This window comes from Artemia sp. Qi Xiang Cuo, chromosome 11 (assembly GCF_049724085.1).
Source record: "Artemia sp. Qi Xiang Cuo chromosome 11, ASM4972408v1, whole genome shotgun sequence".
Taxonomy (NCBI): Eukaryota; Metazoa; Arthropoda; class Branchiopoda; order Anostraca; family Artemiidae; genus Artemia; species Artemia sp. Qi Xiang Cuo.
In genome coordinates, this window is record NC_142804.1 from 42,527,210 (window position 1) to 42,543,585 (window position 16,376).

Sequence of the window (16,376 nt, forward strand, 5' to 3'; positions counted from 1 at the left end):
TAATCAGAAGAAGCGAGAAATCAAGTTATGCAGGAGTCTTAGCATTCCTTGGAATTTCAAACATAGTTTTCCTGGGTAGATTTTGAGAGTTCTATTTAACAGTTAAGCTTAGTTATGTCTTTTATTGTCCAATTAAGTGAAAATCGACCTTTTATTCTCATTTGAAATTACTGTAAAGTGTCTCTAAGCTTTTTTAGTATCAAACAATAAACTAAAAAAAATGTTAAAATATTATTAAGATTAAATAATACTAAAAATAACAGAAAATCAATGATGGACAAGGGGACCAAAACCATATCCAATGCCTAGGGAGTTGAGCCTCAGTAATACAAAAAAGTATTAAAATGGCTACCCAAAATCCACCAACGTTTGCCTTTAACTCATTCAGCTCAGATTAAACCCAGCCCCTAATATCTTCATGAATATACAAAGGAGACTGGAATGTGAGTGTTTAATGACTTTGAACATTTTTCCAACTAATGCACCAACCAACTAAAAAAAATGAAAAAATTTTGTTTTTCATTTGACCTCCAATTAAATTGAACTCAAGAGGCAATCTTTTTTTTTATCAGACTTCCATGCCATATTCAAGAAATGAAATTTGACCTACCCATCATGTGATGACAAATTATCCTATAGCGGGTAGGTCAAATGTCATTTAAATTTTGAAAATGGCATTAAAATCTGATCAAAGAATCACTCTTATACATTCAATTCACTACAAATGCATGTTTAAAACTACGAGGCCGAAATTCGTTTAATTAGTTGATTAATACGGTTACATATTAACATAAGCGTTATGTTAGTCTTCAGTTTAAATAAGCTGGAAGTCATAAAATTATGCTGCTATGTGATAGAAAATGACGCAAATTCTTAGTGATTTTTAAGGGTGACAAAGGCTTAAAGCAACTTTAAATAACGCTGGATAGATCGGGAGATACCAGTGTGTGGCATTAGACAGATAACAATAGGTTAGGTACAGTAGTGGTAAGTTCTAATACCTAAACCCTTATAACATTTGAGAGAGAGAGATAAGTATACCTATTATTTAGAAAAAAAAATATAATAGTTTATTCAGATGTCTCGCTATTCAATTACAACACAGCATGTTCAAAATTTATTGTAAAAACTTACCACTTGTAATGAAGGAACTTTTTTCTGTTCAGTATTCCATTGCGCATTAGAAATGCTAGATGTTGTTGCCGGTAGAATTGGCCTTTTTGAAGTAACTGGTTTGATTGCCAAATCAGGACGGTTAGACAATATTTGAATATGTTCATACGCATTTAGAGAGGTGGAAGAGGTGCCAGGCACTGGACGCATCGGAACATTTCCTCTAACACCCTGCAATGGAGCTGGGGGTTTTGGCTGCACCAGCCTTGACTGAGGAGATGGTTGTAAGTGTGACACAGGCCGGATTTCGGGCACACTTCCAGGTGGAGGTATAGATGCAGTAACAATTCTACGCTGCTGAGGGGGGCTTACAAAGGGAGAAGGCGATACAAGTTGTGTTGGCATTACTGGCAAGGTCGCCATACGCATAGTAGGTGTTTGCCGATAAGCGAGATCATAATCCTAAAAAGAAATATAAAAAAATACACACATAAGTGGTAATAGGGCAATCCGAAAGGAGTAATTTAAAAGTTTAGAATATTTTTGGTGAAATCCTGGAAAGAACATTACAGATTATTTCTGAAAGACTTAAAAAGGAGATTAAAGTAAAATAAATCAACAGTTAACTAAGAAGCTTCTTCACTACATATATGCAGTACAACAAAAATTTCATTTGATACAAAATTTGTAACTTTGTCTAAAAAAACACAAACAAAAGGCAAAAGAAAAAAAAAACAGAAAAAATTTGTATCCAAAACAAGAGAACAAATGAAAAGTATAGCTCTTGTGCGTTTAAGTGAGCCTAGTTCTCATTTGTCAGGAATTATCTATATAGAAAAAAAAGAACAACAAAAAACTCTGTCACAAACGCAGATGACAGGTAAGATTTTGATTATTAAACCAAGTCATGCCAGGTCTATGCCAACTGGGCGAAAAGGGTGCCGGACAACTTCTCCAAGAAAAGGGAATAAAAAAAAAAGAAAAAAAAGATTTCTCCCTATTCTCTTGGGTAACAAATTTACAATAATTATTTATATTTTATAACATTTACCCACTGTATTTGAAAAAGCTGCCAACTATGCTCTGGTAATGGCCGCTTAAAACCAAAAATATAACACCATAATCAAAATATCCATAGAAAGAAAGAAAGAGAAAGAGAGAAGAACTCCCTTTATGTATTATTTATTGGATTCTACCCAGTTTGTCTGTATTAGACACTGCCTTGAACCTTGTTGCTCTCTTCTGATCAAATCTTAAAATAGAGTTTGATACTTATCAATAAAGTTTAAAAGTATTAAAATATGAACAAAAACTGAGATTTTTCAATTGTTATGACATAAGTGATCATAACCTAAAACAGAGATCCCACAAGATATTTGACCAGTTTTACTCGTTCGTTTAAAGCTTGGTTCTCGCCATAGACCTTAAAACACTATCCATACGAAACTGCAGTATTTCAAGCCATCCCCAAGCGTATTTTCTTTATGGCCAAGAGCATCATTATAAACAGATAGAATTAAGCAGAAAAAGATCACGGCAGAATACCCATTTGGCAAATCAAGTACATTCTGCCTAAGGGAAGTATAAATTAACGTAATTATACAAAAGGGTCTTTGGTTGTCACTCATGACAGTCAAAAACTTAAATTTGACTAAAAAAAAAGTCTCATTCACATTTTTTTGTCTTTACAAAGTAAACATTAGAACTGGGCTTTCGAAAAACAGACAAAAAAAACGGAATTAAAAAAATTAATAGCATGTGGACTCACATTAAAATTAACTAGGAGAGGACTTGGAATTTTGTGTTTGGGGGGAGGAGGCAAAATATTTTTCTCTTGTACTTGTAAAAGACTATACACTATAGCTTAACCAGAGTCGACTAAGCTCTAAATGGGTACCTGGAGAAATCTGGGGAAGGTAAGCAGGAAGGGTGTGCGAAAGCACAGGATGGCGGGCCCCCAGCCCCCCCCCCCATTGCACTTCCTGGCTGAAGGGCCAGAAAACGGAGATCAGCACCACCGGTTTGGACCTTAAGGGTCTAGTACCGTCATACTTACTCTTTTACTTTTCTATCCGAAGGCTTTTACAAGTCATAAAAAAGTGCATGTATTGTCTGCTTCCTGGAGTTCTTTGACTCCCCCGCCCCCCCCCCCCAAAAAGAAGAAGAAAAAAAGTCCAGTCATTTTGCATATTCTTCCCAACAAAGAGTATTTAGAGTTGGAAGAGAAGTCCAGTCGACATTGTCCGTCATAGGTCAACCCAAAGATCTCGATTATCCCTTAATTCTATGACTATCTACCTTAGTTTAAAGAACAAAATAAACAAACAAAAAACATAAAGAAAAAAAGGACCACCATTATTACCTACCCTATTTACATCTCTAAATTTGACTAAAAGTTTTCCTTCAGTCCTATCAAACATGGAGATTGTTCCATCATTATTCCTCTGATAGGTAACGCCTTTCCTATCACAGTCACGCAGGTACGCTGAGAAATCGAGAAGGTATTTGCAGCCATAGTGGATATAACAGTTATTCACGAGTACTCGAAATCGACTTGTCCAAACCTGGTTTTAAAAGGAAGTTTAGTTTTTGTTAATTAAAGATATACATAATATTATGCCACTAGATAATAGATTTTCTAAACACTCACATTCTATTCTACCCCTGATTTTTACATCAAAGTTTAATCTTAGCATTACATTGTGTCAAAATCGATAACCATCACGAAAAAATGTACCCTTAAATATTTCTCAAGAGGGAGGGTTGAAATATCAAAAACAAATTTTGGGGTCACATTTTTTTTTTATAGGGATGTCCCGATTGACACGGCAAAGAAAGAGGAATAGGGCGCAATACCCCCCCCCCCCCGGGAAACAGGAATACATGAACATATATAAAAATAGGAAAATAAGAAATTTTCCAATTCAAAATATTTATAAAAATAAAGCTCCAAGTAGTTCTTGCTTCCCCTCTGCCTCAGGAAAAATTTTTCGATGGTGCTCATGATCTCTGTATTGTGCAGGCATGCATATGAATGTAACATTTTATTTTACGCTTAAAATATTTATCGAATGAGGGCGGAGCTATCACCCTCCAGCACCCAAATTACAGGCTTTAGTCCAAATGATTGGGAAATAGAGATCGAATCCTGTTCCCTCTCTTATCCTTCCTTCTATGTTTGTCTGAAGAATCACCGAAAATTAGAAAATTTCATCTTAGAAATATGCTTTTTGAGGCTTCAAACACCTCCCCTACCAGCGCAAAGATCTATTAGCCCTCCTCCATAATATCTGATGCGCAATTATATACCACAGTACATAGTTTTACGAAGCCTCAAATGTATCAACTCAGTTGAATAAAACTTTTAGGTACGTATCTGCGAACGCCTGGCATAATGACTGCAAAAATTGGAATGCCCAATACATAGTTTTGCATACAATAGATATTCAGTACAATTTTGAGTCGATTGAATATCTCATAATCTCACTCGATACCATTTTTGCCACTTTTGGGCTGAAATTGTTGTTATGCACCACAAAATGGTAGAAAACTTAACTTTCCAGTGGCGCAATCACTTTTGCTGCAATCACATCTGATTTTAAAAATCTTCAGAATATCTGTTTTTGATCTAGGACAAGTCAAATGTAGATTACAGGGATGTATCCCATGTACTCGTGCTGCACATATTCAAATTACTAAAATTAGTAATTGTAAAATATTACAACTACTGTTACTGATCTACCAAGCTTGCCACAACACATTAGGAGCGTAAAGTATATTTTATGCCAGAAGAATGCTCATTTCCATTCATTATAACATCTATGTGAAGCATATTTCTTGAGTCACTACTGCACCTGATCTGGAAGGATATCAGATTTGGCAAAATTAAATTGTTCTGACTTCACAGAGCAAGATGCCTTTAAAACAGCTCGACGTACAAAAACTACATATTAAACTCCCAAAGAAGAAAGACTTACCTGATTTATATCACTAATAGCTAAACTTGGGTAAATAATTTCTTGAGAGAAGGGAACATCAGTTGGCCACCAATATGGCTTTTGTAAGGTTTCCCAGTACTTTGGATCTTGTCCTGTGGCACACTTCATTAAGAACGGGATAAAATACTGAAGGTCCACCTATGCAAGGAAATTGGTAACTATCATAAAAAAAAAAACACATAATGGAATCTAAAAAAGAAAGAAAAGATATGCAGACTCAAAAGTGAATCTGCGTTCAAGGCTCTGACTACAGCTGTTTTTGCAATACTAAATGCCAAGGAAAAATATAACATAAGTTTTCTCCAAGAATATTTATACAAAGTCCATCAAGGTACTTAGGTGAATACTTAGGCTTCGTTTAAAATATTCTTGTTTCAATCTTTCTTTACCATATCAACGAATGGACAGCGTTGCCACCTTTGATCAGACAGTATTCCATTGTAAAAGTACCAGCAATTTATTGACCCGATCCTGAGTCAGTTCTAAGTTTTATCAGCAGAGGTGTACAAAAAAGGGCAAGCTGCTTCAGGTTTCAGAGCTGGGAGGTGTATCATGGCCAATATTTTTAAGGTGACTAACATAAAATTTGCTAGTTTACAAACAAAATTTGCTAATATTTGCTAGTTAACATAAAAATTTCCACTTGGAAGTGGGGAGGTTAATTATTTTCTGGGCACCACCCACCCTAGGAACAAACCCTGTTCAACAGGAAGCAGTTGAGGATTTTCTACAAATGAGCCTTAGAATTCATTTAAAAAAAAAAAAAAAAGTTTAGATTCTTCAGTTATGCTAGCTCCCATTACACAGTTAATGTAACCCAGGGGTTACAGTCATAGGTGCAAACACAATGAGATGATTTTTCCGGATAGGGGTGGGAAATCAAAATAATAAAAAAAAGCCGTTTTAGGCCATAATCTTTTCACTTCTTTTGTTGGATAGATACCCTTTAAAATAATTACAAAGTATGGTGATACGGTTGCTCTCATTCCCTATTCCTGTGAAGGAGCACGATCACATCAATACCCTCTCACACAAATGTGCACGTTGAATTTTTTTTTTTTTTACACGGAGCAAAACTTTTGAATGTGGAGGATGGTCTCTGATGGTACAGTGGGCACCATTCCTGTCTGTCATGCGTAGGATGCATAACCGTATTTCTAAGCATCCGAAAAAACCTATTTCACAGACAGATAAAGAAATGAAACGAAGGATTTGATAGAACGGGAGCCGGTTCCAATACACCCCCCCCCCCACCCCAAAGCTTGTTGGTTTCCAATTACTTTCGACTTAATGAGCATCCTCCGAAGTTTCTGCGACCATAAGGTGGAGGTGGAGGCGAGGAAGATGAAGTCCCTCTCCTATACGGAATAAATTCTACTCATTTTGGGGTTTAATTTTAGTCTTCACTTTCATAATAACAGCGTAGATTAGAAATATTCCGAGAAACCAAGAGGGATTAAATGTCCATTTCACATTTTTGATACGTTTTTTTTTGTAGCCCCCCCCCCCCAAATAAAGTCATGGATACGGCCCTGGGAATTTTTCATCAATTTCTACCTCCACCCTTTCCTTGTCTTTCACTCAGAACTAATTCTGTGTTTATCTGAAAGCTCAATGAGAGTTGGAAAGTTTTGGCATTAAAATGCACCCTTTGAGGCATCTCCCTCCTTCCCTAACTGCAAAACAGTCAGGAGACCCTATTGTAGAGGTTTAAAGCCCTTACATGCAAATGCTTGGAATTGTAAAACAACAGAGAATTTATCTAAGACAGTAAAACTTGTTTAGACCTTGAAAATATTTCGGCTAGCTAGGCAGAAACTTCGGAGGATGCTCATTAGATTAGAAATTGAGAGTTCTGGTCCTATTTTATAAGTCGAAAGTGATTGGAGACCAACCAGCCATGGGGGGTATTTTCCAGGGGTGGGGGTAAAATCCTAGAGCATGATAGGACATAGAAGGTTGCTATCTTTGTCGATGATCACGTTCGTTAAAAAAAGAGGGTAATTTGGTCAGAGGGTAAGTTACAGATTGGTCAGGTTTTTTTTTTGTTGCCTTGCCAATGAGGTTTAAATATGAAGTGAGCCAAAAATTGCAAAACAGAATGAATAAACTAGGAAAGGAATACAACTTATTTAAATAAAATGCTACTTAAATGAGAGAAGAGCCAAACTTGTTTTCAGTTAGAACTAAACTTGTGCAGCTATATTTATCTTAAACAACAAACAAATTCCTTTCTTGAAAATTTCAGCAAAAGTCTTAAGCAGATTAAAATTGCTTAAAGAGCCACAAATTTCCACTCCTAGGTATGGTTGTGATCTTATTTGAAAATAACTATTTTTAAATTGTTAAATCAATAACTTTCTAACTGAATTCTTTTGAACAACTAAATTGGTGTTACAAATTGGTTCAAAAAATAAAGATACTAAAAATAAAAATAAAGATGTCCTAATACATAATCTTGCTATAGTATACTTGTTCAGTGTTGCATTCTGGTTTAACGAGACTGTGTACAATACTCGAAAATGCAAGAAAAGGTCCTTAGACCATTCTTTGATGATGTTCGAAAGTGAAAAATATTTTAATCATGGAATTTCAACTAACATGATGAAAAGAAATATTCGTCTCTTATTTCTTTTATACATAATTTTTTCTTACTTACATTTGATTTAAATCATAATTCTTACTATCTTTTATGTTCTTTTGATATCTTTAAGTTTAATAAATTACTCTTACATACGCCAGATTATTTTTTTATTTAAACAATCTTGACAAGGCTCAAACTTTCATTTAAAACTTAAACACAGGGAAGGAAGGGACAGAAAGACAAAAAAAGAAGAGAGAGAAAGAGACAGAGAGAGAGAGAGACTTACTAGAGACATGGCATTAAGTGATGTAGGCTGGCCATTTGCAAACAATAGGGGCAGGTTTGAAACCATAACATTGTCTCCAGATGACCTTGAAGCCATTTTTATAAGAATTATGTAAAGGCGGACCTGAAATAAATAAGTCAGGGATGATTTTCTTACTTGAAACTAAGACTTGTTGAAATTTGCACACATGGAATGGTAATGCAACTGCTACTGTTGGCAACTCATTGCAGCACGAAGCTAACAGAGGCCAGCCTACATAGTGCTGCATGCCCTTCTTCCAACCCAAACTTTTCCTAGCTTCATTCTTTACTCCCACCCATGAAGTCCTGTTTCTTCCAGTCCTTATTTAGAACTTCTTAACACTGCATTTGGGGATGTCTTACTCTTTATTTAGTCCCTAATGCACTGCAAACAAGCACAATCTTTCTTAACCTATCATTGTATTTATGTAAAACATGAGATAATCATCTTTCAACCGTTCTTTTATAATAGCCTGGGAAAGTGGGACTGAATAACGTTTTTCATACAATTATTTTAAGACTGGTCTTCCAAATTCTTGCAAAATTTTTCAAGGTACAAAAACACCCTGCAGCTTGACAATTCTATTTTTTATATCTTCACTGCATCCACCATCCTTGCTAGTAATTCAACCTGTGTAAGGGAAGCTAACCAATTGACCAATATTTGTGTCACCTAACATCAACTTTTCATCCTAGTTTAGTTATAATTTGGAAGGACAACAAGTTGTCCTTCCATCTCTTTGGGGGGCACCCTCTAGGTCAGGAACCATGTACCCAGCCTTCACAGGGTATCTTTGGGAGAAAAGTGCTATCTATACAATGCATGTGCCCTAGCAATCTAAGATGCTGCAGTTTTATTCGGTTGAGAATGGCTAGTTTGACTTGGAGATTGTTAAGATAAACCAAATAGCTATCTCAAAATTCCATTTGGATGTCGTTGGGGAAAAAGGGGGTATGGATAGGGGACTAGTTGCCCTCTATTCTGATTGGTCAATTAACAGGGCACTTTCAACTTTGCATTTTTGTTCAAATGAGCCCTCTCCCAATCCTCTAGGACCCTTGGTTCAATACAATTATTCCTGGAAAAAAAAACAACACACATCCATGACCTTTAAATAACAACAACGACCACAATGCCTTTTGATAATAAAACAAACAAATAAACTTTCAAATGGGGATAAATCCATTTATTTAGACAGTGAAAAAACAGGTACAACAGTCCAGATATTTCAGTCACAAATACAGCAACTGTCTTCAGTAGAAATACTAAAATAATAAAATTGAAAATAGCATATTTATACACAACAAAATGAAATAACTTCTCGGCTCATTAACAAAATATTGAACTTCTGGATTATTCACTAGATTATTTTCAGAGAGAGTTCATTGACAAAGTTCATTCAAAGTTCTTGATGTTAATTTCCTTCTTTAATCTTGCCCAAGTGTAAACCAAATTTCCAATGAAAGTTACAAAGCCTTCCGTGTCTTGTAATTACAAACCAAATGTTGAGTTTATAGATGTTTACTGGGTTGGTCTCATTTCCCATATATATGTTGTATATATTTCTACTGAAGACGGTTGCTGTATATGTGACCAAAATATCTGGACTTTTGTACCTGTTTTTTCACTGTCTAAAAAAATGGATTTATCCCCATTTGAAAGTTTATTTGTTCGTCTTAGAACGGCAGTTTGGTCTAAGAAAACAACACCTAATTTAAAGGTGTTATGTCAAAAATTAGATAATAAAACAACAAACTTGGGAGCATTAAAGTTTTTCAATTTTAGTGTTAAAGATCCTATTTTATTGCAAGTTTTATTTCATTTATATGCATAGTTTGCTGAAGACAGCTCTTGAATATAGAGCCAACATATTGTTAAGGTTTAAACTAATTTCACTGTTTTAGATAAATTCTGTATTGTTTTACTTGGTGTTGTTTTTATCCATGATCATTCTTTGGCATAAATTAAATATTAAATTAATTCCAAATATATGTAGATAAGAGCTTGAAACCTCTACAATAGGGTTCTCTGATTGTTCTGTAGTTAGGGAGGGGAGTAGGTACATCAAAGGATGCATTTTAATGCCAAAACATCCTAATTCTCATTTATCCTTCATATAAAGACAGAATTAGTTCTAAGGAAGGGACAGAGGCAGAGGAGGTAGAAGTTGAAATATCCCTCTTGATTTCAGGGAATATTTCTGGTCTATGCTGGAGGATGCTCATTTGATTGTAAATTGAGAGTTCTAGTCCTGTTTCAAGTAAAAAGTCATTGGAATCCAGCCAGCAATCATCCTAGAACTGTTTTTGACATTTGTGATCACACATCCATGATTTTTCTTTGGTAAAGTATACACAATTCTAAATATTTATAGACAAGAAATTTAAACCTGTAAAGTAGTGTTGTCTATTTTTTAGTAGTTAGGGAGGGGACAGATGCCTCAAAAAACATCCTTACTCCAATTGATTCTTTGTATAAATACAGAATTAGTTCTAAGGAAGGGGGTAGAGTTAGAAGGTGATATATAGTCCCTCTTGATTTCTTGGAATATTTCTGGTCTATGCTGCTGTTATTAAAGTGAAGAGTAACATTAAACCCTAAAAACAGCAGAACTTATTCTGTAAAGGAGGGGGACTGCCCTTTCCTCATCCACAACCTCCCCCTTGAGGTCATAGAAAGATACTCATTTGATCACAAATTATCAGTTCTAGTCTTTTAAAAGTTGAAAGTTAAAAAGTTAAAAGTTGAAACCAGCGCATATCCTAGTACTTAATTTGATATCTGGTCCTTTTGTTACCCCTTAGAACATCTGATTGACACTTTGAGGCATCTATTAGGTACTTTCTCTCTATAATCTAGGATATGGGTCCATTCACCTAACCCAACAATAGTCAAAAAAAAAAAAAAAAAAAAAAAAAAAATCTAGAGTTTTATATTAAAATTAATGAGGTTTTACATGTTTATTTTTGGGTATACTTTTTTTTTCATAATGTTAGTGATTCCTCTACATTGAGTATACTGAAATAAATCCAAACTATCAGCAGGTCCCAACTATCTACCTCCTATCCAAGATTAGGAACCTTCTGTCCATGGTTATAAAAGATACATTTTAATATCTTTTTGTTTATTTACATCATTTGGTTTGCATTTTTGACAAGTCATGCCCACCCCCCTAATGGTCTTATATAGCCTTAGGCTATGTAGAAAAATAACATATCAATTGATGAAAACTGATTCACAAACAAGGAAATATGATTTATTGATACTTGCTGCATATTATAAAGTAAAAATTGCCTCATTTTTTGGTTAGCCTAGTTTCTCTATATAGCATAAGCCTATATGAGACCATTAAAGGAGGGCTGGGGACAAATTGTCAAAAATACAAACCAAACCATGAAAATAAGCATAAAATTAGCAATCTAAGTATGTGTCTCTTTTTGTTCTAACATATCTCCTTCTAAAGAGGCCTAAGTCTAAGCCATCCTGGCTAAGTGGATGCGCACTGGGTTGAGAATTCTTTGTCCAAGGGGCATGGGTTCAATCCCTTGCATGGCCAGTTATTTGGGTTTGGGACACGGGTCAGTGGTGTGACTCTGTAAGCTTAGCCAGAGTCAACCCAGCTCTAAATGGGTACCTGGAGAAATCTGGGGAAGGTAAGCAGAAAGGGTGTGCGAAAACACAGGATGGTTGGCCACCAGCCCCCAATTGCACTTACTGGCTGAAGGGCTACAAAACAGAGATCAGCACCACCAGTTTGGGGTAAAATTCTACTTTAGTTACTTTTGGCTATCTTGGAAAGGGGTTGGGTTAAGAAAATGAAACTTTCAGGGATGGATCTACATGCTAAGGTATGTCCCGGGAAGGTACTTTGAAGTACCTACCTCCACTCTTTCTCACTCTAGAGGGTCCTGAAATTTGCTTACATGACAGTTCTATACCTATTGAAATTTTGTCAAAACAACATTTTACCTTAATTTTCAGTTATCAGTTTCTTTTTCTCTGGTTTTAGTTCTGAAATGCAATTCCTGTTATTTGAGTAGAATTTTAAGTCATATTAATGTTTTTTTTTTAAAAATTCAGGAAATTTATTTGCATATCTTTAAAACATCATAAATTTGGATTGAGCAAAGTTGTGAAGCAAAAAACAATTTTATTGTACTTTATTTAAGCAAAAAATCTATTTTGCAAGGTTTCACTTTTATAATACACAGATTTTTAAAGGTCAGGACCCTCTAGAGGGAGAAGGAACGGAGGTAGGTACCTCAAAATACCATTCCCGGGACATATTTTAGCCTATAGATCCATCCTTGAAAGTTTCATTTACCTGTCCTAACCACTTCGCAAGATAGCCAAAAGTAGTTAAAGTAGAATTTTACCCCAGTTTGGACCTTAAGGGTCTAATGCCATCATACTTACTTACTTTTTTTTTAAGTCAAAACCTTTACCATTCAACTACCAAAAGAATTTAGGCTAATTCATGTCCAAGATGGGAACCTGCTGTCTATGTTTAGGAAAGTTATGTATTGATTGAACTAGCCCAGCTATTTCTCCAAGATTAGGCATTGTCTGAGCAATTGGGGTCTTACCCCAGAGACCCAAATTGGGATCCAAGAATAAATTTTCCAACTAATTGTTTGAATTCTTTTGAATTTATTATGGTCAATATATAAAAAACAATTTTTTTTTTTTTGGAATAAATTGAATGCAACATTCTTCGCCTTTTTTAGTCGTTTTACTAATTATATAATAATTAATTTTAGATACTATTTTCAGCCCCCCCCCCCTCTATAGGCTATACCTACCATAACTCGGTTGTGGACTGTATAGGGGGGGGGGCGTTAATTAATTTCCGTGATAAATGCTTATTATATTTGTTATCAGTATAAAAAAAGGCATCGAATGGTGTATTAACTTTAGTCCTAACTCAATAATATGATTTGGTAGATATTGACCTTTATTAGACCTGATAAAATTGATGACTATGGGTTCTAGGCTAAATAAAAAAAAAAAGAAAATCTAGGACCAACCCAAACTATAAACACGACCAAGTCTTTTTCTAAGTTAGCCTAAGACTGGTAGGCCTAGAGCAAAAATGATGTAGCCTAGGTAAACTATAGGAATAGGCTAACTGAAAACAAACAAAATTAGACCAAGGCTTAGTCTAGGGCTATGCACATCTTCACCAAGACCTGTGCTAACATGGCAAGTTTTAAATTAGGCTACTAAGATAGCCTACAATGTTTTAGCTTACTAAATTTTAGATTTGTACCAAGGAAAAGCATTATAAGTTTAAACATAAGCTAGACAAGTGGCTGAAATTGTAAAAACGACCAGGGGCTGATTTTTCACATAAACTTGGATTTTGGGATTTCTTTAATACCAGCAACTCAAGAAACAACCACAAGTAATAACTGTTCTTTTAGCTTCAAAGTATGTCTTAAAGTTTAAGAATTTATGTCTTATCATAATGTATAATCTCCATAGACCTAATCTTACCTTTTTTAGCTACTCAAATCTCATTATTTCCATCAATATTGGCTAATTTTGACATTAGTTGCTACACCATCAAGCGCCATTATGCGTATGTTTCTTAGCTAAGCAGTAATCCCTCGGTAGGAGGAAGTGGGGTTGACCTGTCTGCAAACTACTGAATTAAAAAAAGATTTGAATCAGAGATTTAATAAAAATGTAGCTTTTTGCTCTTTATAAGTATTTTTAATCGTTTTAGTTTACTTACTCTATTTTTAAACGCTGTTTTGTCTGAGTTTAGGGATCAAACTAGCGGGTGCGGGCGGGTGGTACTGACTTTCCACCTCCCATGCAAGTAATTATCTCCAGGTCCTGGTGTAATTAGGAAAATTCCGTATTGTAACTTTGGACATAGATACAAGCCCAAAAAGAATGGTAAATGAACGAGAAAAATTACTTTACAGAAAAAAGGAAATATAAATAAATTACATTGAACTTTTAAATAGAGTTTTTCCATCTTGTTACCGTACAGAAGAGCGAAGGGGACACCACTCTGAGGGGGTAAGGTGGTGGGGGCAATTGACCGCGCAAATTTTGGAAAATACCTTTTTGATATTTTCATTAAAAACGAAAAAAATGCAGGCCTAAATTTTGAAATCTATGTTTTTTTGGTCTTCATTTTAAAAAATTGAAAAAAAAATCCTGCGGTCCCCTACATTTTCGTAAATTAGTACCCCTAGATCAATGGCAACCAATACTGGGCTCCAGGGGACCATTTTCGCCCCTCGACTCACCCTTCTTTATTATCGCAGCACAGATGCCCATGCATTTCAAGTGTCATATAAGGGACTTTGAGTATTGGGTGTGAAGAACTTCAAGCAACATTCCCTTAGCTCCCTCCTGCAATAACAGTTTTACGTTGTATGCAGCAGCATAATTTTTCCCGAACTATTTGACAGTAAATCCTGTTTAATTTTCTAATTTCTGCGGTAAAAAGACTCTTAATTTTTTTTTAATTGTAAAAAAGATTGAAAAAATCTCGCACTGGTCACTTTTGAGGTTTGAGCTCTATATATTTTCCTGGGGGCACTACCCCCATGCACCCATCTGAAGCTTTGCCGTGAATCGTTCAAAAGACATGACACAATATTTGATAAGTTCAGACGACTGTATCTGCGCGATGTCATAAAGATGACTATGTGAGAACAGACACCCCAAACAAATTTTTTACCAAAATAGGGGGGGGGGTACAGGTGACTGATTTCATTCAACCGTTTAGAAGTTTTGGTGGAGCGGTAGGCCACTAATTTATTTTTATGTTCATTTCAAGTTTGACTTGATTTTTTATTTTATTTTTAGCTTCTGTTCGTTTTAGGTTTCAATTATTCGTCCATGGCAATATCTGCTATTTACAAATTTTACTTGATAGTCCATTTTAAATTCTGTTTGTTTTGGGCTTATTAAATCATTTGTAATAGTGTTTGTTTATTTTAAGCTTAACTAATTGTTTGCTTTTGTTTCTGGTTTTTATATAAAGAACTCCTTTTAAGAAACATCTTTAAATTCGTTTACGCACAACCCTGAAAATTCTGAGCCAGATTTGCAAACAAAGATTGTGCCTCCGCTTTAAAATTCAGAGGTTTTGGCGATTCCTCCTTAAATTCCTATATTTTAAAATCAATTCAGAAGTTTCCCGTGTTTTTCAATTTTGGCTTTCCCCCCTCTGCAAAATGAACCCTCTGATATAAATTCTCGTGCGCCTGCCTTCTTCAAATTAATAACACAAAAAAAAGTTTTTTCAACTGAAAGTAATAAGTAACATTAAAACTTAAAACGAACAGAAATTTTTGCGTATATGAGGGGGTTACCCCTCCTCAATACCTCGCTCTTTACGTTAAAGTTTGACTTTTTATTCCAATCGTTTAAGAATGACTACTGAAAAACAAAGGCCTTTTAATTAGAATAATAAGCTGTTCTAAAGTTGGAAAAACAACTTTAGCGTAAACAGCGAGGTATTGAGGAGGGGGCAACCGTCCTCAATATGCTGAATCTGATGTTTGGATTTTCATTAAGATCACTTGAAGTTTTGGGGATGTTTCCTTCCTTTTTCAAAAAGTTAAGCAAATCTCCTCAGTCTCGTAACTTTCGATGAGAAAAATCAAATTTGATGAATTTTATATTTTTTGAATAACCATCAAAACTTGATTCTTTTTATGTATCCATTGTAATCAAGGCTCTGTTTCTTAGAGTTTCGGTTACTACTGAGCCGCATTGCTCCTTACTTACAGTTCGTTACCATGAACTGTTTGAAAAGGGGACTCCCTTTCTCTCATAGGCAGCGCAATAGCACTGACTAAGTAAAGAACAATGTTGGCACAATGTATTTTTTTTTCTTGTTTTTAGACTAGGGCACTTCGTATCAAAGGAGTTGTCGTAGAAACTTGGAAAATGGCTCATTCGATTGGAAATTGGAGTGGCTTGTGCCTTTTTAATAGTCGAAAGGGATTGGATGGCAACTAACACCCCATCCACGCCCACCATTTCCCCAAACACATCCAATCAAAATTTTGAGATAGCCATTTTGTTCAGCGTAGTTGATTTCCAAATGAAAAATATATTTTTGAGGAGGACACTCCCCCACAACCCTCAGGGCAAGGGTTTCAAGTTATGCCCCTGGGGCATATAAGAACGATGTTGGCACAATGTATTATTTATTATTTTTTCCTTTAGACCTGGGCACTTCATATCGAAGAACTTGTCGTAGAAACTTCGAAAGGGGCTCATTCAATTGGAAATTGGAGTGGGTTTTGCCCTTTTTAATAGTCGGAAGTGATTGGAATTGGAAACTTCGGAAAGGGGTTATTCGATTGGAAATTGGAGTGGCTCTTGCCCTTTTTAATAGTCG

At 35.3% G+C, this 16,376-nt stretch overlaps 1 protein-coding gene across 1 annotated transcript in view; it reads right to left on the reverse strand.

Annotated features, from left to right (window-relative positions):
- LOC148946993 (uncharacterized) overlaps window positions 1-13,583 on the reverse strand; it is a 48,788-nt gene extending 35,205 nt beyond the window's left edge. Inside the window, exons 1-5 of the mRNA XM_089096794.1 lie at window positions 13,499-13,583; window positions 7,982-8,104; window positions 5,091-5,249; window positions 3,480-3,677; window positions 1,135-1,575 (exon numbers count right to left, since the gene is read on the reverse strand). Of these exons, the coding sequence (XP_088952920.1) occupies window positions 1,135-1,575; window positions 3,480-3,677; window positions 5,091-5,249; window positions 7,982-8,077 (894 nt within the window). The 5' untranslated portion in view covers window positions 8,078-8,104; window positions 13,499-13,583. The remainder of the gene's footprint in view (window positions 1-1,134; window positions 1,576-3,479; window positions 3,678-5,090; window positions 5,250-7,981; window positions 8,105-13,498) is intronic.
- Between the last annotated feature and the right edge of the window lie 2,793 nt (window positions 13,584-16,376).